At 39.0% G+C, this 25,192-nt stretch overlaps 1 protein-coding gene across 1 annotated transcript in view; it reads left to right on the top strand.

Moving 5' to 3' along the window:
• The window catches only part of LOC127629734 (rho guanine nucleotide exchange factor 12-like), a 103,655-nt gene that overhangs the window by 58,757 nt on the left and 19,706 nt on the right, over nucleotides 1–25,192 (top strand). The window contains exons 4-22 of the mRNA XM_052106947.1: nucleotides 2,354–2,452; nucleotides 3,092–3,141; nucleotides 3,392–3,449; nucleotides 5,226–5,389; nucleotides 7,210–7,284; nucleotides 7,831–7,941; nucleotides 10,494–10,601; nucleotides 12,960–13,088; nucleotides 15,419–15,508; nucleotides 15,593–15,703; nucleotides 18,493–18,591; nucleotides 19,317–19,359; nucleotides 20,007–20,112; nucleotides 21,239–21,364; nucleotides 21,942–21,974; nucleotides 23,034–23,151; nucleotides 23,682–23,784; nucleotides 24,558–24,773; nucleotides 25,056–25,191. Of these exons, the coding sequence (XP_051962907.1) occupies nucleotides 2,354–2,452; nucleotides 3,092–3,141; nucleotides 3,392–3,449; nucleotides 5,226–5,389; nucleotides 7,210–7,284; nucleotides 7,831–7,941; nucleotides 10,494–10,601; nucleotides 12,960–13,088; nucleotides 15,419–15,508; nucleotides 15,593–15,703; nucleotides 18,493–18,591; nucleotides 19,317–19,359; nucleotides 20,007–20,112; nucleotides 21,239–21,364; nucleotides 21,942–21,974; nucleotides 23,034–23,151; nucleotides 23,682–23,784; nucleotides 24,558–24,773; nucleotides 25,056–25,191 (1,975 nt within the window). The remainder of the gene's footprint in view (nucleotides 1–2,353; nucleotides 2,453–3,091; nucleotides 3,142–3,391; nucleotides 3,450–5,225; nucleotides 5,390–7,209; nucleotides 7,285–7,830; nucleotides 7,942–10,493; nucleotides 10,602–12,959; nucleotides 13,089–15,418; nucleotides 15,509–15,592; nucleotides 15,704–18,492; nucleotides 18,592–19,316; nucleotides 19,360–20,006; nucleotides 20,113–21,238; nucleotides 21,365–21,941; nucleotides 21,975–23,033; nucleotides 23,152–23,681; nucleotides 23,785–24,557; nucleotides 24,774–25,055; nucleotide 25,192) is intronic.

Below are 25,192 nucleotides of genomic sequence, written 5' to 3'. Positions count from 1 at the left end.
AGGATTTGAAGATTGAAATTCTTAAAGCTAAACAAAGCTATAAGGAAAAACTAGAAAATAAGATGGCATCCAAAAATCCTGGCTCAGCATGGGCAAATATGAAAACCATAGTAGGCCTTCAAAACTCAAACTGCAGTAATCAGAATCAGATTATTTTAAATGGTTTTAGTTCTGATTTTGAACTAGCAAATGCACTAAACGATTTTTACTGTCGTTTTGACAATTTGAATTTTAGTAAAGAAATCCAGGAATTGAGCGTCAAGTTAATGGATGATCAGCATTTTAACATTGATCTTCAGGATGTTGAAAAAGCTTTCAGACATGTTAAGGCAAATAAAAGCCCAGGTCCTGATAGCATTTGTGGCAGACTATTAAAGTCATGTGCAAAAGAATTGAGCCCTGTATTTCATGAAATTTATAATAAGTCTCTGAAAACACAACATGTACCGATCCTTTGGAAGGATGCGGTGGTCATTCCTGTCCCTAAATGTAGAGGCCCTAAGATGATAAATGATTTTAGGCTGGTCGCTTTGACTTCCGTTTTAATGAAAATCCTTGAGAAATTAGTACGGTCTGAGATTTTGAGGTGGACAGAATATCAATTGGACCCTATGCAGTTTGCATATAGACCGCACAGAGGAGTACAGGATGCTACAGTCACAATGTTAAATTTGCTATTAGGACACTTGGATGGACAGAGGACACATGCTAGACTTTTGTTCGTTGACTTTTCTTCGGCGTTCAATACAATTCAACCACACATTTTAATTAAGAGGCTTTTAGATCAGTTTGTGTTAAGCAATAATTTGATTGGTTGGATTTTGAATTTCTTAACTAATAGAACACAAAGAGTAAAAGTTAATGGTGTCTTATCTAAACAGATGAGTTCCTCTACAGGGTCTCCTCAAGGATGTGTGCTGTCCCCACTTTTATTTATTTTATATACTAACATGTGTCAAAGCATGTATGAGAACAGATTTATTATAAAATATGCGGATGACTCAGTAATTTTGAGTTTACTTAAGGAGAATGAGACCTCACATGGTCCAATTATTGAGCATTTTGTCAACTGGTGTGATGAATCTTATTTACAGTTAAATATATTAAAGACCAAAGATATGCTCATCGATTTTAGGAAAAGTACTCATCCAAGTGATCCTACTTTAATTAAAGGCCAAAAAATAGAGTATGTACAATCATACAAATACCTTGGGACCATAATTGATGAGAAACTAAAATTTGAAGAGAATTGTGAGGCTCTGAACAAAAAGGGGCACCAGCGTTTGTACTGCCTAAGGAGATTATCTGCATTCAATCTTGATAAAACAATAATGAAGATGTTTTATCATGCTTTTATAGAATCTGTTTTGTCATTTTCCATTTTAGTATGGTACAGTCATATATCCTTAAAGGCAGCTAGACCAGATAGTAAAATGGTCTGGCCGTTTGATAGGCGAGTCAAAACCAGGAGTGGCATCACTATATGCCAAACAATTACAAAGGATGGCCCTTTCAGTTTTAAATGATGACTCTCACCCTCTGCTGAAATGAGTTTCAGTTATTACCGTCTGCGAGGAGGTATAAAGTCCCTAGGTGTAGAACGAAAAGATATAAAAGCAGCTCGTAACAAATCGATTGATATGCTTAACAAATTGTAGAGGTGTTTTCTGATATGTACTAGGGTCTTATGATTTTAAGACGTTAAAAGATCATATGAAATGCTCTTGAGAGCACTTTCTTTCTTTCTTTCTTTTATGAGAGCACTTCACTAAGTTTATGAGTATTTATTTATCTGTCCTTATGTGTAGTGTAGTGTCCTGTGTTTTGTGTTTTTTGTATTGGATGCCATAGAATGTCATTGCACTGTAAAACAAATTTACCTACGGGTACAAATAAAGTAAACAACAACAACAAGGTTTTTTTTTTTTTGGCCTCAAATTTGGCAATTTGGGTGTCGTCGTATAAGCCGACAGGACAAAAAATTGGAATTGTGCATTAGGCCTTGTAGTGTCCTGCAGCTGTAGTAAAACTATGTGTGACCATTTGATCTGGCTGTAGTCTGGGAACTGCAGCATTCTTGTTCTTAGATCTAATCTTAGATCTATTTTGAAAATCAAGCCCATCTCTCATCTTACTCTATTAGAGTGGCATAAGATGACTGTGATAACCCACACCTCCACAGATCGATTTTAATCAGAATTTAAGATTGATGTGTTCATTTCACAACTTGGCTGATTTTTATGCCTTTCCTGGTTGACGCGGATCAATAAAGCATTGACAATCCAGTAAACATTTGTTTCATAGCTCTCTCCTAATAATCACTCTCTCCTTCTCATTCTTTCTCTTCCTTCAGGGCTGGTTCAGAGATGTGTAATCATTCAGAAAGATGAGAATGGCTTTGGGCTGACCGTCAGTGGGGACAACCCTGTTTTTGTGCAGCTCGTCAAACAGGGTAAGAGGGCTGTCTGTCTTTGGCTCTGCCCCCCACCAGACAATCCACACACACTCCCAATTCCTGTGGGCATCTGTCAGGAACTCTTCCCTCTCTGGGCTGATGTGATTTCAATGGAGGTCAGAAATAGAGCTGATGTGCTCTGACCAGGACCAATTAGACGGCTGAGTGAACACAACATAGAGGATATAGAGGCTCCATACACAAAATGCTTTTGTGTATAATTCAACAATAGATATATTATTCCCCCCTGTGAAATGCTGCACAGCACTAGACTACTCTGTTGAGCACCACTCACATTTTCTTTTTAGAAAATGTATAAATCTAGCCTTATATTAATGTTGATGTCTTTCCTGGACATGAAGCTCCTAGGCACAGGCCTCAAGTAGATATTTGTGTTATTGCTCTTATAATGCAATAAATTATAATTATTGGTATGTGAACATCTCGGCTGAATTTTATCCCATTAAAAGTGTGCTTTCAAGGTGAAGCTTTTAGAGATGCCCTCACAGTGTTCGCTCTTAAAATTAGATTGATCTTTCAAGTCCACATACTAAATGGTACTTTCATTGTAATTATTGCACACTTTCTGAGATTCTGCACACATTCTTTAGCATCCTCTCCTCTCTTTTTCCATAGATGGCGCTGCAATGCGTGCAGGCATTCAGACTGGGGACAGGATCATTAAGGTGAGTGCAGTTACTGTATGAAGTTTATTTTTTTCTCTTCACCTCTGCATTTCTGCATCTGTCTAGTCCTGCCACCTGCTGGTCACAATAAATGTTTGCACCAGCTTAGAAGAGGAACTTGCAGCTTGTTTGGGTTTACCTGTCTGTATTGTAGCAGCATCAGGTGCAGAGTTGTATAGTGTATATACATTGTTATTGTCATGGTGTTTATTACATTTTAAATGTTTAATGTTTTGCTCCCCTGCTTTAGGTGAATGGGACCTTGGTGACTTATTCAAACCATGTTGAAGTGGTGAAATTAATAAAATGTGAGTCAAATATTTGCTTTGTTAGAGACATTCATACAGTGGTTGTGATACAAATAATTTTTATCCATCACTTTGATGGACTGGGTTATACATTTTAGGTCAGACTCTTATTTTAATTATATATGTAATTAAAAAAGTGTAAGGCTTGTAAAATTGATATCACTAGAACTTCAGCAGCAAGAGCTCCTTTAGTCTTACCAAGTGCTGTGTTGCGTGTTCTTGGCTTTTACTTTTTGTTCTGCTCTTACAATGTGAAAAAGACAACAGACACTGGTCTCTTGATCTGGTCACTCAATGTAATGAACAATATCTCATTAATTATTCCACGGACTCTAATTTTTCTCCCTAATTCCTCACTCACATCTCTGACTGTTTTCATTGGGGCTTTTATGCTTCGCATCCTTTACTGTGGGCATACACTCACCTAAAGGATTATTAGGAACACCTGTTCAATTTCTCATTAATGCAATTATCTAACCAACCAATCACATGGCAGTTGCTTCAATGCATTTAGGGGTGTGGTCCTGGTCAAGACAATTTCCTGAACTCCAAACTGAATGTCAGAATGGGAAAGAAAGGTGATTTAAGCAATTTTGAGCGTGGCATGGTTGTTGGTGCCAGACGGGCCGGTCTGAGTATTTCACAATCTGCTCAGTTACTGGGATTTTCACGCACAACCATTTCTAGGGTTTACAAAGAATGGTGTGAAAAGGGAAAAACATCCAGTATGCGGCAGTCCTGTGGGCGAAAATGCCTTGTTGATGCTAGAGGTCAGAGGAGAATGGGCCGACTGATTCAAGCTGATAGAAGAGCAACTTTGCCTGAAATAACCACTCGTTACAACCGAGGTATGCAGCAAAGCATTTGTGAAGCCACAACACGCACAACCTTGAGGCGGATGGGCTACAACAGCAGAAGACCCCACCGGGTACCACTCATCTCCACTACAAATAGGAAAAAGAGGCTACAATTTGCAAGAGCTCACCAAAATTGGACAGTTGAAGACTGGAAAAATGTTGCCTGGTCTGATGAGTCTCGATTTCTGTTGAGACATTCAGATGGTAGAGTCAGAATTTGGCGTAAACAGAATGAGAACATGGATCCATCATGCCTTGTTACCACTGTGCAGGCTGGTGGTGGTGGTGTAATGGTGTGGGGGATGTTTTCTTGGCACACTTTAGGCCCCTTAGTGCCAATTGGGCATCGTTTAAATGCCACGGCCAACCTGAGCATTGTTTCTGACCATGTCCATCCCTTTATGGCTACTTCCAGCAGGATAATGCACCATGTCACAAAGCTCGAATCATTTCAAATTGGTTTCTTGAACATGACAATGAGTTCACTGTACTAAAATGGCCCCCACAGTCACCAGATCTCAACCCAATAGAGCATCTTTGGGATGTGGTGGAACGGGAGCTTCGTGCCCTGGATGTGCATCTCACAAATCTCCATCAACTGCAAGATGCTATCCTATCAATATGGGCCAACATTTCTAAAGAATGCTTTCAGCACCTTGTTGAATCAATGCCACGTAGAATTAAGGCAGTTCTGAAGGCGAAAGGGGGTCAAACACAGTACTAGTATGGTGTTCCTAATAATCCTTTAGGTGAGTGTATTTTTAAATTATGGACAAGCAATGTACTTAATTTTTATCTGTCAGAACAGTCGAAATCATTTTAAACTATGCATCAACTTTTTTTTTAATTCTGTAAAATATATCTTTTTATTTTTTTTTGGTGAACCCCCCACTGACCTTGACTCATTTGTTCTTTGCAGCTGGCTCCTACGTGGCCCTCACAGTATTAGGCCGACCTCCCGGGTCGCCCCAGGTCCCACTTTCTGAGGTAGACGCAGGCTTTGGGTCACCCGGGGACACTTTTGTTACATCCTCCAACTCTTTCAATGCAGCAGAGTGCACCTCTTCTCCTCTTGTACCATGGGTATCTTATACCTTCATTTAACAGTTTTGTTCTCCCATTTAATGTTTTCAGGAATGCAAACTACTCACCTTTTAAAAAGCAACATGCAGGTTGGACACCCCTATATAGCATAGTGTATGTTGATGATAAAACAACTAGATTTTCTGAACTGGAGTAATATATATTTAGCCATTAACGATATTTTGAGATAAATTGTGATAAAATAACTTCCGCGTCTATAAAGCACTAACCGGAAGTGACGATGGGCGAGGGAGTCTGGTCAAGTTCAAGCTCAGGTTACAATGGATGCGAATGAAGAAACAGAGTTCTCCGGTGTGGACGAACATGCCTATGATGGCCCACAGGCCTCTAATTATGAGCAAATTAAGAGTTAAAATAATTAAAAGTAAGACTTACTCTGCTAAGTCCTCGTTTTCGTTGCACAGAATGTCTGCTAACGTTAGCACTTTGTCCTCCAGTCCAGCCCGTGTCAAAATCCGGTGTACACTTTGACGGTGGACTTGATTCCATCGAGTGCACCGAGGGAACAGCATCAGTAATCAGCCTCACATGGTCCTTACTCCGAAATCCCATCCGAGACTCCAACAAATCTCCAGGTCGATAATTCTCCGGAGTGAAATGTGCGCCACAAACGACCGAGTGTGTGGTAACAGACGCGGCAGTGAAGTCTGCTCTCTTCACCTGCACAAAACGCACTCAAGACCGAAAAGCCTTGTTTTTTCTAGAAGGAAAATGATGGACACGATGTCCTGACAGGCTGGAATTCGTGCAACCAGCACAAACACAATAATTTACCATTATGGCTTCTCTAAAACTCGATCTAAAACTTTCTGTCTCTCACTACTGCTCTAACTACATCAACACCCAACAATGAGAGAGCTGACCGCGAGCTCTTTTGTTTGCCTCGCCCTACGTCATATGACGCGTTGATAGCGGGAAAGGCGTATTCCAGAGCCTAGCACATTTTCATCAAAATCTCTACATCAAATGAGATTTCATTAGTAATTTCTACATATGTGTTTTTAAAAGACCTCTGCAGACAATATAAAGTATTAATTCAGTTATAAATTCAACCTGCATGTTGCTCTTTAAGTTAAAGTCACCTTTTCTGAAGCTAATTTTCGAGCCTTTAAGCTTGGCATAAAATGGCATAATGCGTCAGTCTTATAGACATTCTATGGTGGTACTGTCCTTACACGCTAGATGACCGTTACACACTTTTCGATGATAGAGGCATGGAGTTTCTTATTTCCGTAAATAAAGAATCTCTACACCCACACACAACAGCGCTTCCATGTTAAATGATGGAGAAAGGAACTCTTAATGTTATTTGAGGTACAAAACAAGCCTAGCTGGGTATTTTTCAGTCTATAAGGTGCATTTTTATTACCACAGAAGCACGTCAAGTATCACAAAAATGTTTCTTCTTTCAATTAGTCATCCTTCCAATTAGACTTTTGGATAAAGTTTTACTTGAATTAGTGGTATTATAGTGCATTTCTGTCTTTATACTTCAGAAGGCTTTGTTTGTAAATTGTTAATAAAGCATTATATTGTTACCTTTTTGTTTTCTTTACTAAGATGGAAATAAATGCATTTTAATCGACTTAAGCACTAGAAAATATACATCTGGAACGCCTGCTTTGATTTTCTCACCTTTGTCACCTCTCATGAGTTTGCATTCCTGAGTTGGGTTCATTCTCCATCTGTTTATTTGTTTTAATTTTACTTCCTCATATCTTTCCTCCAATTAAATTACAGAATGTATAATTTGCTCCTCCCTGTCACTTGTTAACCCAACCTTGCATATGTCTTTATAGGAAGAGAACAGTGCTCCTCGCAACCAAAAAATGGACAACAGTAGGATGGTGTCTACGGAGCAACAGGACATACAGGTCAGAATCTAGATGTCCAGAACTTGGGTTTAAGTCAATACTACCATTGGTCTCCTTGTTGTTTAAAGTGGACACATGCATAACTTCTAATTTCACGAAGTCACTCTGTCAGTAAAGTGTTGTTTTGTAGAGCTGTATTGTTGCAAATATGACTCAAGTTGATAAGAATGAGGCTTTTCCTGTTGTGAGTTGATTTACTGCTCTAGTATGTCTGATAAGTGAGAAGGTAGTCGTAAAGGGATAGTTCACCCACAAATTTAAATTCTGTCGTCATTTACTCTACTTTCATGTTGTTCCAAACCTGTATGACTTTTGTTTCTTTCGTGGAACACAACAGGAGAGGTTAGGCAGTTCATTAGTCTCAGTCACCATTCAGTTTGATTACATCTTGTTTACTTACATTGAAGATGAATGGTGACTGAGGTCATTCTGCCTAACATCATCTTTGGTGTTCCACAGAAAAAAGTAAGTCAGTTAGTAGTAAGATCTGTCATTCAGAGTCTCACTAGCAGACTCCGATTCTGTCCTTATCTGTTTTGCCTTTAGGGACCGAAGGATAAATATGGCAAAGCTCTGACACCCAAACCACTACGGGTTATCCAAGATGCCAAGAAGCACATTCCACAGCAACAGGGCCAGCTCAACAGGGCTACACATGTATGAAATTTCTGACCCATTGTAGTGATATTCACATCAAAAGCAACTTTAACACAATGTCCGAAGTAGTGGTCGAACAATATTGTTTTTTTCAATAGCCGATGCCAATATCTAGAGACTTGCTTGTCTGTTGTATATGCTTATGATATAACGTATTTGAAAGATGGTTTAAAAAATTACTTTTAATCCATTTATTTCCCGTCATGTGTATGTGTTTGTGTTTGTGTTTTATATAGTGGATAGCAGCTTATTTGTCTTTGTTTTATCCTCATATTAGTAAGTAGTTCACACATTAAGAAATTGCTAAAATATAAACGGAAGCCATAGTCTCAAGTAAGCCTGTGCACACTGCGAATTGCATTTTATAATAAAATCAGAGAATCAAACTTACCAGTAGGTAGTACTACTGGAATAAGCAACAATATGCACCAGATTGTAAGCCATCAGAAGTCTGGCTTGCGAAACTTATCGACCAAACAATGTAAATATACTAAATGTCATCCGATTAAACGGCATTGCCTATATACGATGATCAGCCACAACATTTAAACCACTGACAGGTGAAATAAAAAACATTTATTATCTCAGTTACAATGGCACCCATAAAGGGTGGGATATATTAGACATAAATTGGAACTGTCAGTTCCTGAATTTCATGTGTTGGAAGCAGGACACATGGGCAAGCGTAAAGATGACTTTGACAAAGGACAAATTGTGATGGCTAGATGACTGGGTCAGAGCATCTTAAAAATGGCAGGTCTTGTGGGGTGTTCCATGTATGCAGTACCTTCCAAAAGTGGTCCAATTATGGACAACCGGTGAACCGGCGACAGGGACATGGGCCCCCAAGTCTCATTGATACGCATGGGGAGTGAAGGCTAGCCCGTCTGGCCATGTGAGTGTCAGAACTGGATCATGGAGCAATGGAAGAAGGTGGCCTGGTCTGATGAATCACATTTTCTTTTAGATTAAGTGGATGGCCGGGTGCATGTGCATAATTTACTTAGGGAAGAAATGGCAGCAGGATGCACTATGAGAAAAAGGCAGGCCGGCAGATGCAGTGTGTCGCTCTGGGCAATGTTCTGCTGGGAAACCTTGGGCCTGGCATTCATGTGGATGTTAATTTGACACATACCACCTACGTAAAGATGGTTGCAGACCACGTACACCCCTTCATGGCAACGGTATTCGCTGATGGCTGTCGCCTCTTTCAGCAGGATGATATGCCATGTCTCACTGCATAAATGAAAAAAAGGAATGATTTGAGGAACATGACAAAGAGTTCAAGGGTTACAACTTAGCCTAGTTTTGGCGTAAATGGGCACTAAGTCACAATTTACGTACTACTAAATGTTTGAGTGTTTCACCATTAACCCTATGTATAAACTAAATATTTTCATCAGCCTCCAACCAGAAGTAATGGTTGGAATAAAAAAACTGACTCATTTAATGACATCAATGAGCTGATGTTTTGGCTGACAGGCATCAATTCATTCGACATATATGATGGTGTTGGCATTTACACTCGTTTACATTTATTAGAGAGAGATAAAAATACTTTTAAGCAGCTTTTGTTTTTACTGGAAAGCGCCTTGTGCACCTTTTGGCTGTTGTAAGGCGCTCTACAAATAAAATTTGATTGATTGATTGATTGATTGATTGATTGATTGATTGATTGAGCTCTTCAGCATGAAACCGATCAAATGGTGCAGTTTTCAGGATGCCTCGCCCGGTGTCAAGTTGCAATACATTAAAAATATATATATAGTATATTAAAATGAATACATTTTTCCAGCCTGTTTTATTAGTATTTATTTATCACCCCTTATTTATTTTAGATACAGTTCCTATATGTTGTTATTTACACAGGGCAAATATACTATTTATTCTACTTTTATTACATATGGTATATTAATGGGGATATAATTTATTACAGCTGACAGTTACATGAGCAAACAAGGTTTGAACATCAACCGTAAAAAGATCAAATTGAAGCGGATGGCTTTTTAACACTTCTGTGTACAAATTTCAAGGGTACTTATTGGATAAATATGGGTAAACGTCATATTATGCGACTACGCGTTACAACCTGCTAGTTAAGTCTTGCCTTAAGGAACAGGTGGTGCATTCAAATTAAGCTCTGACTTTGTTACAAACTAACTAGTAGCTACTAAGACCTTAGTGTGAACTATACATCCAAACTTAAATGAGAACCCTACCCAGATCTCAATCTTAGTAACTACGGGATGTGCTGAACCGACAAGTCTGATCCATGGGGGCCCCACATTGCAACTTACAGAACTTAAAGGATCTGCTGCTAACTTCTTGGTGCCAGATACCACAGGACACATTCAGAGGTTTGAGGAGTCCATGCCTCGACGGGTCAGAGCAGTTTTGGTGGAACTACACGATATTATGCTGGTGGTTTTAATGTTTGGCTGATCAGTGTAATTAAGCCACTAGTTAGGAGAGGCTAGTTTCGAAAATAGGATTCCAATCAAAATGTTTTTAATTTATATGGTCACATTTACTGACTATTAAATCTGTTCTAGGATGGTCTATATCTCAGAAACAGTGGAGATGGCTGCTGGGTTGATGATGATCATTTTAAGGGAGACTTCAGCCCTGAAGGTTTATGGAGTGGAAGTTCAGTGGCATCTGTGAGTGCAGCCTTTTCATTCTTGAAGATTAAACAGTTAAACAGCTAAACACTGGCACTTATCATGACTATCGCCAATTCCACCAGTAGTGGTGTTAACCACCATGAAATAAAATTCCATGACTTTGTTCACACAGGGAATCTGAACACACTACAAATCTTTTTTAGATCATTTTCATAAAATGTAATTGGTTTTATTTCACTTTGTTACTCCTGTGGTGTTCCCACAGTGTAAATATAAAGTGACCAGACAGTGGAAATTAATTGATTAGACTACAAAATACAGAAATATTTAGTGTTCAGGAGCATCCCAAACATTTAGATGAGCACATATGTGGATGTGTCTTTGCACTGCACACACACACACACACACACACACACACACACACAATGTGTTTTGAGTGACCTTTTGTCCATCTTCTTTCTATATAAACTCTTTGAGGAATATTTCAAGATCTACTTATTATCTTGTGTTTGGGCTTGTTTTAATCGGGATAGTATACTTTAAATTGCAATTTGTCATTGTCTATTTTATATATATATATATATATATATATATATATATATATATATATATATATATATATATATACACTCACCTAAAGGATTATTAGGAACACCTGTTCAATTTCTCATTAATGCAATTATCTAATCAACCAATCACATGGCAGTTGCTTCAATGCATTTAGGGGTGTGGTCCTGGTCAAGACAATCTCCTGAACTCCAAACTGAATGTCAGAATGGGAAAGAAAGGTGATTTAAGCAATTTTGAGCGTGGCATGGTTGTTGGTGCTAGACGGGCCGGTCTTAGTATTTCACAATCTGCTCAATTACTGGGATTTTCACGCACAACCATTTCTAGGGTTTACAAAGAATGGTGTGAAAAGGGAAAAACATCCAGTATGCGGCAGTCCTGTGGGCGAAAATGCCTTGTTGATGCTAGAGGTCAGAGGAGAATGGGCCGACTGATTCAAGCTGATAGAAGGGCAACTTTGCCTGAAATAACCACTCGTTACAACCGAGGTATGCAGCAAAGCATTTGTGAAGCCACAACACGCACAACCTTGAGGTGGATGGGCTACAACAGCAGAAGACCCCACCGGGTACCACTCATCTCCACTACAAATATGAAAAAGAGGCTACAATTTGCAAGAGCTCACCAAAATTGGACAGTTGAAGACTGGAAAAATGTTGCCTGGTCTGATGAGTCTCGATTTCTGTTGAGACATTCAGATGGTAGAGTCAGAATTTGGCGTAAACAGAATGAGAACATGGATCCATCATGCCTTGTTACCACTGTGCAGGCTGGTGGTGGTGGTGTAATGGTGTGGGGGATGTTTTCTTGGCACACTTTAGGCCCCTTAGTGCCAATTGAGCATCGTTTAAATGCCACGGCCTACCTGAGCATTGTTTCTGACCATGTCCATCCTTTTATGGCCACCATGTACCCATCCTCTGATGGCTACTTCCAGCAGGATAATGTACCATGTCACAAAGCTCGAATTATTTCAAATTGGTTTCTTGAACATGACAATGAGTTTACTGTACTAAAATGGCCCCCACAGTCACCAGATCTCAACCCAATAGAGCATCTTTGGGATGTGGGGGAACGGGAGCTTCGTGCCCTGGATGTGCATCCCACAAATCTCCATCAACTGCAAGATGCTATCCTATCAATATGGGCCAATATTTCTAAAGAAATGTGTGTGTGTGTGTGTGTGTGTGTGTGTGTGTGTGTGTGTGTGTGTGTGTGTGTGTTTCAGAAAGTAATAAGGGAAAATGTGACTAAGTGGGAATTTCATACACAAACTCACTGCCGTTTGGCTTCCGAGTGAAACAAATTTGCTCATTGCATTTTACTAATTGAGACCTTTCCAATGATATATATAACACATATTTCTATCTCATCTTTGTTTTTACCAACTCTGAATATTATTGTTATGATAATAAAACAGTTCTTATTTGTCAGCAAATTAAAAAGTATTATTTAAGAATTGATAGGACCCGCTATATGCAGTGTAAAGTCCAGATTCTAAGTTTCAAAATTACATCTGTTTTGTTTAGATGAAGCAAGTGGTTATTAATTTATTACATTTGCAGGGAGTGCCCCTACAAGCCTGGTATAAGCTCAGTTCAATGTGTCCTCCTCTCATTAAAAATTATTTATTTTTCAGTGTAAAACCGTTGTCATCATTACTAAAAAATAAGTTCACAAAAAGATCTAATCCAATATCTTGAGATAATATATGCAATATGAGAGATCTATTAACAATCTAATTTTTGACTGGGAACACAAAAGGCGTTTTCACAAACAAACACAACACAAGGGATAATTGTGTTTATGTTTTGGGCTGTGCAGGTCCATCGGCGGTTCTACCCATCTTCTCCTGACAGCCAAAGAGTCTCCAACTGTTCCAGTCCAAAGAGCACTCCCAGAGACAGCCTCAACTCCTGCCCCTCTCCTGAGGCTGAGAATGGCTCTGACCTGGTGAGAACTTGTGATAAGCTGACATTTTGCCCAGACCACTCAATCAGCTGTTATTTGGCCATTTTAACATTTCTAATAGATTAAATTACTCTGACGTTACACCGCAAGAAACCGCACTTCCGGGTTCTTTCGAGCAGCAGATTTCAATGGTGGAAATAGGCAGCGCTGCAATTTTAATAACATTTGAAACTTTATAGAATGTAATAATGTCTGTTAATGTTAATAAAAGTTATTATTAAGGAATATCTATGGTTTACAGTGAAGACATTATGTGGGTTCTTTTCTGAATTATTGGCAAAACAAGATTAAACTTGGTTCAATTAGCCTGACATTTTGTTACAACCTGTAACAAACCTGACAACCTGTTACATTGTGTCGGACATGTAACAGGTTGCTGAATACACTTCTTTACTAATTTAACACTTCTAAAGCCTAAGAATTTGTGTATTTAGAAATTAAAACTACCATCAGACATACAATATGTGTCTTAAAGGTGTACTCAGTGATTCCTGAGAAACATTGTTTATATTCTAACTCAACTGCCAAAAAAAAACACACCCCTCCCTTCAGTGCTCCTTTGGAAGCTCCGCCCCCCCAGATTCGTCCACGGCAGATTGTTTTACGCACACCAGATCCAGACACTTGCATCTCTCCTGCTACTAAATCTAGTATCACAAATTGTTTTATGCTACATTTTTAGTATATATGGGTTCTGTAAACATAGAAAAATGTATGTTACCCTCCTATCGAGAACAAAAGAGCAACTTTTGCATTCATCTTCAAGCCTTTTACCCCTCTGATGTCTCTCTACTGCTGAAAAGCATCACTGATGTTGATGTGGCTCCTAGCCCTCGATTTATCATTATCCTTTTTTAGTTTATATTTGTCTGACCTATTTCTCTTGGTCTGTTTCTCAGTGATTTGTCCTCTTTGGAGTTTAGAAAGTTTGCATCAGCCAGATTTGCCATTGATCTTCTAATGAATTTCCGTCTTGCTCTGCCCCCACCCCCCATCCTGTGCATGCGCAAGAGTCACCCTGATTCTGATTGGCTGGAGAAGTGTTGTGTGGATTGGTCTGATTCACTTTGTTTTTGTCCCATTCACAGAGCCTGCACTGTGTACAAGTGCTAGATTTTTTTTCAGCCCATCCACAGAACGGACATCTAGCAGACTGAGGAGATATTTGCAGAATTTGACAGTGTATTGGATTAAAATTACTGAGTGCGCCTTTAACTGCTTAAATGATTAATTCACATACAATAAATAATAATATTTTACTTCAATATGATCCTATACAATATCAAAACTTAAAAGCAGCCATTTTCGGTAGAACAATATTATCTACAGCATTTAAAATATATGCAAAGACATCATTTTAGCAGTATGACATTTTTATTCACTTATCCTTTCACAAACAGTAGTCCATGAACTCCGGTGGTGGAGACGGGTCCGGTTTCCTCCCGTTACATCTTATTGGTGGTCTTGGTCATATAAGATCAATGTTAGATTATATTTGACCTCATATCTGTCACAGCAACAGCACTTTTGGAAATTAATAACAACCGTTTGCAATAGGAGTTTGCTTGATTTATTCTGTAAAAAAAGTTAATATCCACCAGCTGCTGCTGCGGGTCAATTGTTTCTAATAGAGCAGACGCGATAACATTGACAGTGACCCATGAAATATAATCATTTATGTAAAATCCTGAGTTTTTCCTGATGCAATGATCTGGTGGAAATTTGAAAAAGCCCTAATGTCCAATAATCTGTGGAAAACAACCCCACAAACAGCACTTTTTGGGTGGTTTCAGCACAATTTGTGAGAAGTGCTGAGAACCCGGAAGTGGCTGGGCAAAGTGTTTGTTTGTAAACTGTAACTTCATCTTATAGAACTATGCCCGCTTGGCTAGACACAAGTGGTATTTTGTTTTAAAGCTTTAAACCGTTTAAAAGTCCCTGTCAAAATCTCCCTTTCAGAGGCAAAATGCAGTCACTACTCCAACACTAAAAATGAGGGGGAGAATGTCTAAGATGCCCGATTTCAGTCAACTCAATTTTGACTAAATGTGCAGTTGCTGTGTTTTGCCTTAGCACTGCAGAAAGGATAACGGACATTTCATTCAAATTAATTTCAGAATTTAATGTATTTGTATTGGTACTGGCTTTATATCTGGTCATCAGTCATCTTACTCTATAAATATCAGGATCGGCATCAGCCATTTAAAAACCCATATTGGCTGACCACTAGTGAGAAACGTGTTCCTTTTGTTTGACCGTACCGCCTGATTTCATATCAGCACATTTGACACTTTCTCTGTTCATCCTTGCAGGATTCTCACTTCCAATCTATCATAGGCAGCCCCTCCTCCCACCTAATAATCCACCCTGAAGATGACGACTTTGACACAGAACAGGAGCAGGTATTCTGAGTTTCTTCCTGTTGCTCAGTGCAGAGACCTTTCTCTTGGTCATCCACCTCTGTAACCTTATTTGATGTGTCCCAGGTGAATGGCCAGTGCAGCTGCTTCCAGAGTATCGAACTGCTCAAGACTCGCCCTGCTCATCTTGCAGCCTTCTTGCATCATGTGATCTCCCAGTTTGACCCTGCACCTCTGGTGAGTTGCAGCACCCAGCACTTATTTTTTGGTGACAAAAATAAACATTTGTTACAATTTAAAGGTGAAGATTGTAATTTCTGCTCCACCAGTGACACCAAACGGAATTGCAAAAATAATGACACACAGGTTTCCCCAACAATCCCACCACACATTCCGCCCCATCTCACTTTGGCAATTGTTTGGAAAAACTAGCCAATTCCTCTCTAGACAGATTAGTACAGGTAGTCCTGCCCCAAACCCACACTTTTCTGGAAGTCAACCTATGAATAGCTTACTGACAATTTTCTGTGAATGTAAAACTGGGCTTGACTAAAGCATTTTAGCTAAACCAGTCAGTTTAACGCATTAATTCAGTGCAATTCATTATATAAAAATGCAATTAATCATGCCCCCTGACTTTAGGTAAATTCCGTAATACGGAATTTTCCTCCTAACTGAGCAATTCTAGCTTGAAGTATTACCTTCATATTTTCCAAGTCACAGTCAGCAGGGAGCAGGCATTGCAACTCCAGTTGTACAGGCAGCACAGCTGTATAGGCAACTAACTGTACAGGAACCTGTACTGGCAGCTGGACGTAGCATAGGAATATTTTGAAAGTTTTAATGTACCGTAATTTCCGGACTATAAGCCGCAACTTTTTTCCCACGCTTTGAACCTCGCGGCTTATACAATGACGCGGCTAATATATGGATTTTTCCCGCTTTCAAATTTTAGATAAAAAAAAAAAAAAAAAGAACATTCTGTGACGTGCTCAGTTTTTTGGCGTGAAGCTTTCATTAGACCAATGAAATTGCCGAACGGGTTAAGGTCAAAACAACTTTTTTGTTTACTGTTTAGATTAAATCGAGGCTCAAACTTCCCATCATTCTGATTACGGTAGTAATTTTGTCACCCTCACCATGGCAAAGACATGGAGAAACGCATATGATGCTGCTTTCAAGTTGAAGGCGATTGATCTGGCTGTTGGAAAAGGAAATAGAGCTGCTGCACGGGAGCTTGGTCTTAATGAGTCGATGATAAGACGTTGGAAACAGCAGCGTGAGGAATTGACTCAGTGCAAAAAGACAACTAAATCTGAGGCTATTCAACTCCGACACCTAAGGAGATGACTTCAGTGGTTTCAGTGCACTGGATGAGGAAGATAGTGACCAATGACTTTCTTGGTAGGCTACTGTTTACTGCAAATGTTTTATTACAAGCCGTGTGTGGCAGCGGGGGCGTGGTCAAGCGCCTGTCCGGGAGAGAAAAGCTGTAAGGGCGCTTACACCTGCGCTAAATTATGTTTAACACCGGTGTCTAATTTCAAGTGCCCTGCTTCACGTGTCCTTCTTGGGAAAACTGTCACACGGGCACCAGTGTGACAGTTTTCAGCAGGGCACTTGACATTCCAGGTAAGGCTTTTAATGGCCACAGCAATGTTTACAATCAATTTTATAAAGTTTCTCAATTCTTCTATGCGCCAACACTAGACTGACGTGTGTCACTCTCTCAGCTCTGTGGCTGCTGCCTTTTTATGCCGCTCTCCCCATGCTTACTGAAATTAGACACGGGTGTTAGGCATAATTTAGCTCAGGTGTAAGCGCCCTTACCGCTTTTCTCTCCCGGACGGGCGCTTGACTACGCCCCCGCTGCCACACCGTGTTTCGTTAAAGCCTGAGTAAAGTTCATTTGTTTCAATGTATCGGTAGGCACCTGCGGCTTATAGACAGGTGCGGCTTATTTATGTTCAAAATAATATTTTATTTAAAAATCAGTGGGTGCGGCTTATATTCAGGTGCGCTCAATAGTCCGGAAATTACGGTACATTTGAAACCAATAAGTTTGCAGTTAACTTGATTATTCAATCAGAAGATCATGTAATTAATTCAATTCAAATTTGACCATTGACCATCAGGTTTCATTTGTTGAGGAGGTATTACTAAAATGGATTGTTAACCCAAAAATGAAAATTCTCTCATCAGTTATTCCCCCTCATACCATTCCAGATGTGTATAACTTTCTTTCATCTGCTGAACACAAATGAAGATTTTTAGAAGAATATCTCTGGTCTGTAGATCCTCACAATACAAGTGATTAGTGGCCAGAAATGTGAAGCTCCAGAAAGCACATAAAGGCAGCATAAAAGTAATCCATATGACTCTAGTGGCTTAATCCGTGTCTTCTGAGCGATGCAATCAGTTTGGGTGGGATCAGCATTTCAATCCTTTTATAGATTCTATAAATCTCCACTTTCAGAATGTAAAAGAAAATGAAAATGAAAGTGGAGATTTATAGTAAAAAAGGACATAAGTTAGATATACTGTAGATTTAACCACTGTTGTTGTATGGATTACTTTTATGCTGCCTTTATGTGATTTTTGGAGCTTGAAAGTTCTGGCCACCATTCACTTGTATTGTATGGACCTACAGAGCTGAAATATTCTTCTTGAAATCTTTGTTTGTGTTCTGCAGAAGAAAGAAAGTAATACACATCTGAGATGCTATGAGGGGGAGTAAATGATGAATAAAAATGTTTGGTTGAATTAACATTTTAATTAAATTTTTCGAGTTCTTGACAGTGTTTCCTGAACCACAATTCAGTTTTCTGCTATTCAATTTCTATTGCATTGTTTGTTCAGCATGCAACAACAAACCTACAGTGTGACCAGTGCTGTCTCATTCACAGAAAAAAACTATTTTTGATGAACCATATCTGAGCCCGTTATTTTTGGCAGAACAAAAACAAATGCATTGTAGACTCACCAGTTTGAATCCGTTTAACTCTGAATCTCACTTCCTTCCACAGCTCTGCTACCTTTATGCCAACCTCTACAAGCAGACAAACTCAAAAGAAACTCGTCGCATCTTCACAGACTTCTTAACGTTCTTCATAGACCACGGGGCAGTAAGTGCAGCTCGTTTTCACACCTCATTTCTACTCGTTTAAACCCGTTTTGTCTACACTGCCTCAATGTCATTTTGTCTGTGGGCAAGTTGGAGCAAAGGCCTGGATCCACCCAGATCAATGCTACATTTTGTCCTGTGATGCGTGTGAGGGGTTACTCCTCTCCCAGGAGCCTCAGGGGCAGGAAGCTAAAACACTCGCAGGCAAACTTTTACCCCCACGGTCATCACATATTTTTGTTCTCAAACTCGGTGTGATGTGTTTGTGTGTGGTTGCAAGTCCCTGCAGCAAACTTTGTTCTCTTTGTACCAGATGGACGGGTCATTTATTTGGAACGCTTTGTGTAATAATTGTTTTCCCAATGCTCTGCTGTTTTGTAACCTTGATAATTGGGTTAATAATTTATTTATTTTTTTGTTAATGGTAAAGCAAACATTAGTTGATTCATTGTGAACTAACATTAACTAACATACAAAAGTATGGGTAAAAATTAACATTAACCAATAATAATTAATTTATAATTCATATGATTCATAAATTTTTATAAAAATTATTTATTTGTTAGTTCATGGTATTTAATGTGTTAAATAATGTAAATGTAACTGAATATAGTATTTAATTGTATGGTGTTATCAACATTTTCAGTGTTTAGTTATTTTTTTTAATTTTTTTCAGTCAATCCCCCTTTTCCCATTTTAAGTAAAGCTATTATTTTTGTTTGACAGAATTTGAAAGTAGCTGTGCCTGAATCTATATCCTCTGAGCTCGGTAAGCATGTGTTCAATTTCCAAGTATCATTTTAATGGTTGTAAACTACTCATTCCCTCCGTGCAGTGTTTGCAGTTTTAGTTTAACAGGTTTGTTTTTGATGTGTGGTTGTAGATTGTAAAACGTCCAAGTGCATAATTATTTCTCAGCCCTTGGTGGGAAACCTATAATCATTTGAAAGCACAAATCCTGTTTAATATTCACGTTGACTGTCATGTCGACAATTATGGATTTAGCCTCTAAAGCACGGTCATTTTGCCCCATGTGTCATGTTGACATCACTTGAAAAAGCCACATGTTTAATGATGTGCACTCACTGTGAAAGGCCAAATGCCATTGTGTGTGTGTGTGTGTGTGTGTGTGTGTGTGTGTGTGTGTGTGTGTGTGTGTGTGTGTTAGAGAGAGAGAGTGTGTGTGTGTGTGTTAGAGAGAGAGAGTGTGTGTGTGTTAGAGAGAGAGAGAGAGAGTGTGTGTGTGTGTTAGAGAGAGAGAGAGAGAGAGAGAGTGTGTGTGAGAGAGAGAGAGAGTGTGTGGGTGAGAGAGAGAGAGCGTGTGTGTGTGAGAGAGAGAGAGAGAGAGAGAGAGAGTGTGTGAGTGAGAGAGAGAGAGAGAGTGACTATGGCTGATTTTTGTGTATTTGTTGTCAGAGCGACGAAGACCAGACCTGATTCCCGAGGAATTACACAGGCAGTATATACAGACAATGCTGGAAACGCTTCTCCCTGATGTACAGAGACACTTAGAAGACTTTCGGTAACAAATAGGCCATATTTACACCTGGTATTGCTAAAGCAAAACAGATCACTGTTTACACATGTTGGAAATATGTCTCTCAAATGTGTCTCCTGTGACCACCTGAGAATTTCATGGGGAGTCATCAGATTTTGAGGGGAGGGTCAATGATTTCATATCTGTGTTTTACAAAAAAGTGCTAAATAAATTCAGTTTTAATCAAAAACCACAAAAGAGATGTTCTGAGTGAAATGCTCACATTTGTTCTTCTCGTGCACTCTCCATTTCTTTGGCTGTTACTCATTGCCGGTCTCTTGCTTGTTGGAACAGTGCACATACGAGATGCTTGATTGATTTAAGTAGCTATCCCACTTTTTGTGTCACACTACACAGGTGATAACCTGCGGTGTGGAAAGGAGAAGCTGACATCTGCACTCTTACAGAAGCAGATATCTCGTGTAACCATCCTGGGCCAGCAACCGATAGTTGTGGTTATAGTTAAAGGCTAGGGATCAATTAATTTAAAATTAATAATTTAATACTACTAAATACTGAGTGTGTGTATTGTTAAAACAATTTGAGGACCAGATGCATTGTGATATCGAGAAACGTTTTGTAATCGAATAATTTCCCATGGGATCGTAATAGAATTGTGAGGCCAGTGAAGATTCACACCTCTAGTGAGCATGCTTCTCACGATCACTATATGTTGATATCAGCGATTCTGAAGATGATGTGTGAAGTTTTGTGTGTGACTATGTTTTGGCTTTTCCATTTTTTTTCCCGATCCGTCGGTTGATTTCTTAAAAGCTATAAATAGCTGCTAAAATGTAAAACTCTTGTTTTAGTGCTGTAGTTGGTGGTGCAAGATACATTAGCATTAGCATTGCAAATGCGATGTGGTCCCATGTAATTTAGACAGCCTCTGAATGTGGTTTGAGTGATCAGATCGGATTGGACCCTGTGTACACATGTATCTAGTACTGTCTAATTGAGATTGGATTGGCCGAAACATGTTAATGCAAGGTTTAAATGGTTTCCAAGATGTCATCCATTACAACTATCCTATACTGCACAGTTTTTCTTCTTCAGATTGCAGTTTATTCACAATAACATCTGTATGACAACATTTTATCCTCTATTACAGGCAGAAGCGCAGTATGGGCTTGACTCTGGCTGAGGTAGAGCTGTCTCGTCTGGACTCTGAACAGCTGGATCTGGAGAAGGAGAAATCATGTGCAGAAAACATCCTCTCCAAGATAGATGATATCCTGTAAGTCTCAAGCAAAAATCATATGAAATCAGACTTATACCAGAGTTCTTCTAAAAGTTTACATATCTAGCTTTTGGCACACATGTGCAATAAAAATGTACAGTCTCTTCTGGTAAGTTGGACCAAAAAATGTTGATGGCTGATGGTGCACATACCACTTTTCATCCAATAAAATTCTCTAGAATGTGAATGTCCTGCCCCAGTTCACGCCATTGGTTCAGTCAACATTCTTACATTTTTACAGCGCCACAGAGACTGTGTTAAATGGGATTTTAGGCAGAAATTTGAAGCTTATTATTTTATAAAAGAACTTACTATTCATAAATTAATTAATTAAAACTTGTGTATTATTTGCTGTAAAGTTGATTAAATTGTTGTTTTAACAGTTGTTTTAAGGTTGATGGCTTTACGTCGATATGAAAACAAAGTTGTCAAATTGGAAATAACACAGAAAAGATTAGAAGAAAAAAAACAACACAGAAAAGACCGCTCCGCTTTTTCAAGCCATTTTATAAAGTCTGTAATCACTCCATATCAAACGTATACCCTTCCTCTTACACATGTGTCTGTCTTTCAGGTTGACTTCACAACCTACAGAAGAAGAAAAAAGGTGAGAAATTTCTTTCTCTTTCATGTTTTCCTCCTTATCCATAATGATCAACAATAAAGGCATTAGGAAAGAGGGTTATTTGATCACACGTAAAGACGTTGCGTTAGATTTGTTTGTAAATTGTTAGCCTGGGGTGCCAGCACCTTGACACTTGATACAAATGTGAGATGCTGCAGAACATAGTGACTTAATGAGATTTCTATTCTTCATGCATTTCCTAGTCCTCATTTACTATAATGTAGGCAAACATTTTTGAGGAGCCATATGGCAACACCACAAGCTGGTATGATTTATAAATGTTCAGCACATATGTGGGGAGATAGATGGGGAACTTGAATGCATGTGAGTTTTGTTACATATGGCAGAAGGTACAATAAGATAAGAGTCATGTGGATCAGACAGATTCGGCCACATGGAGCAAGCAGCGCTCAACAGGCACAACACTATATATATATATATTTGGTCTCTTCTATGCTAGCTTCTATACTTCAATACTACTACAGCCACTTTTGAGTACTTTGAGTGTAGGATACGGCAGATATTGCTGATTTTTGTTTGACAAACTGCTTGCTATTGCTCCTTATTTGTAAGTCGATTTGGATAGAAGTGTCTGCTATATGACTAAATGTAAATGTTAATGCATCACTTGAGTGGCTGCAGCCAACCGTTGCTTGCATGTGCCAGGAAAATGTCATGATTAAAATTTTAAAAAGAAAATGATATTTTGCTTAATTCTTGGATTAAAACCTATTTGTTCGTCTATGGTAGCAAACAAACTCATTGAAAATTAGTTTTTCCAAGTTTGTAACATTCTTTTATAAATTTGCCTACATCAATTCGCATTTAAGTCAACAAGCGTCCCAATCTAGCTCGAAATAAGCCAGCTGATTTGGTGAAAATAAAGTAATTAGACACATTCCTTGAACTTCTGAAGAAGAAAATTAAATACTTTGTTGCTTGCTTCTGTGTTCCAGTTACTTAGCTAGTCCACATACGTAGAATATCCAGGGAGAGAATAGTTTTTAATTCAGTCCTAAAACAGATTTTTGTCTCTTCCAGCACCACCATGCAGTATGTGATTCACATGTACATGAAGCATCTGGGAGTTCGGGTGAAAGAGCAACGAAACCTGGAATCCAAACGAGTCCGAATTCATTTCCTTCCTTCGAAACTGAGGGTATACATTCACACCCTTTTCTGCCCCTTTATATTTTCTAATTTCGAACACATTTGCTCTATTCCAAAATGTAGTATGCTGCTTTGCTTTCTTACTACCTAGATAGGCAACTGCCTTAGCTTTCTTACAGCAAAGAAACATTAAAAGTGACTGATTTGGGACACTGTCCATAAATATTGGGGAAAATAATATATTTTCAATTATACTAAACAATGTTTTATGACATATAAATGTATGTTTATCTGCAACCAACATTTCTCATGCTTTGCCCACTATCTTGTATTTATTTTCTCACTGAGCTTGTCACAATACATTCTAAGAAATGCCTTCCTCATGAAGGATACGTGTGATACTGCCTTAGTATTTGGCATGAAGCAAAAGAGACAGCATATTTAAGTTACCTTCCTTTTGTAACCTATGATGCCTTAAATGCTGCTTTTGTAGGCAGCTCGCTAGGTTATGAAATGGAGTCTTCTCAGTCTATGACAAAGCTGTTACCCTGATCTTTGTGTTTTATCCTGCCTGAACAGAGAAGTTGCAAACCAGAGAAGGATGGAGAGGAGAAGCTGAAAAAGCCACGCTTCCCCATTCGAGTGACCCCACGGTGGCCTGGTCGTGTTGAATCAGTACCAGGTAAGTCTAAGGAAGTGTTTTGCAACCTTTAGTTATTGAAGCCATTTATAGACATATTTTTTCACTGGACATTGTGAAAAAATACAAGCCAAATTTTTTTGATTTGTTTCACTTTGCATCACTTGCGTCAGATAAAAATGACAACAGTGAGGATCAGGCTTCCAGTTATTTAGGTGATGTAAACAAAAGACGTGTTCTTGTTTTCAAAAACAGCTAGATGAGAGCTGGATGGAAAAAAACACAGGGGTTTCAAGGCATGTTTTTTTATTTTTTATCTTTAACTACTTAAACTTGACACTGCATCCTTAAAAACGCAACTCTACGCTACATGAGATGCTAAAAAGTAGAGCTGCAATCACTACAATAGACCCACAAATTAAAAAACAGTGCAGAGAGAACGCAAGAATGTTTCCTGTGTGTATGCCTCCTCGAACTTTCATTTTAAGCCATGTGTTTGCCATTCCTAAAGTTAATGACCAAATTTCCTCAAACTGTATTATTTAAAGGCAATTTTTACAATTATTTGATGCATGGGGAGTGTTGATATTGGACTGTCTTTTTGAACTTGGAATAAAAATGAATCTTTAATAAGATTGTTGTCCCAATATCTTCATTCTGCTGTCAAATGTCGAAGTAATGCTTAATGTTCCTAAGCTTGCATTTCCAAGAAATTTCCAAAGCCAGATGACTTGCCCTGATTTCTTCTGTCCTACCTCTTGGTGTTGAATTAGATTGATTCTGAATCTTGTTTGGTGTATTTTATGTTTGAGCAGCTGGGAGGGCAGGGGATAATGTCAAGCAGAGGCCTCAGAAGCAGATGTCTCAGCCAGCGTTGGGCGGGTCAGAGCCAATAGAGGGTGGACCTCTGCGGGGCAGTCAGTCGATTGAGGGTTCAGACCTTATACAGAGCCCAGGATTCACCACCTCACCCCCATACAGCATCCACTACAGCTCATTGTCAGACCCCTCTGGAAGGGAGACAGAGTTTAGTAAGTGCTGCATCTTCTAACTCTGCTAACGAGTGATTGTTATTCTCTTTTTCAAGATCTTCTTTTTATGAACCTGCTGGCTGAAGCCATGGTAATTTACAAAACCACTCCAATTTACAAACTAGGATTGGAAGTAGAGAAAATAAGCATTGCCATTGTCACTTGTCCCACTTGCATCTCATGAAATCCTGAATTCAAGCATTTTGATTTTTTGTACATGGTGCAGTGTATTGGTAGTTCTTCTGTAGTTTGAGGATGTGACTAGGTCGTCTTTGTCCTCAGGGATGAGTCCATCTGCAGTGGTTTCCCGACTGAGCGATGGGCTGCAGTCTGGAGATGTACTGGACATCATTTACCCATCCTGTGACTACATCCCATACAGTATGGACCAGATGGATGAAGAAAGAGATGGAGACAGG

Source organism: Xyrauchen texanus, chromosome 36 (assembly GCF_025860055.1).
Source record: "Xyrauchen texanus isolate HMW12.3.18 chromosome 36, RBS_HiC_50CHRs, whole genome shotgun sequence".
Lineage (NCBI taxonomy): Eukaryota > Metazoa > Chordata > Actinopteri > Cypriniformes > Catostomidae > Xyrauchen > Xyrauchen texanus.
Note: the sequence above shows the minus strand (reverse complement) of the source record. Positions and strands in the feature narration are given on the sequence as shown.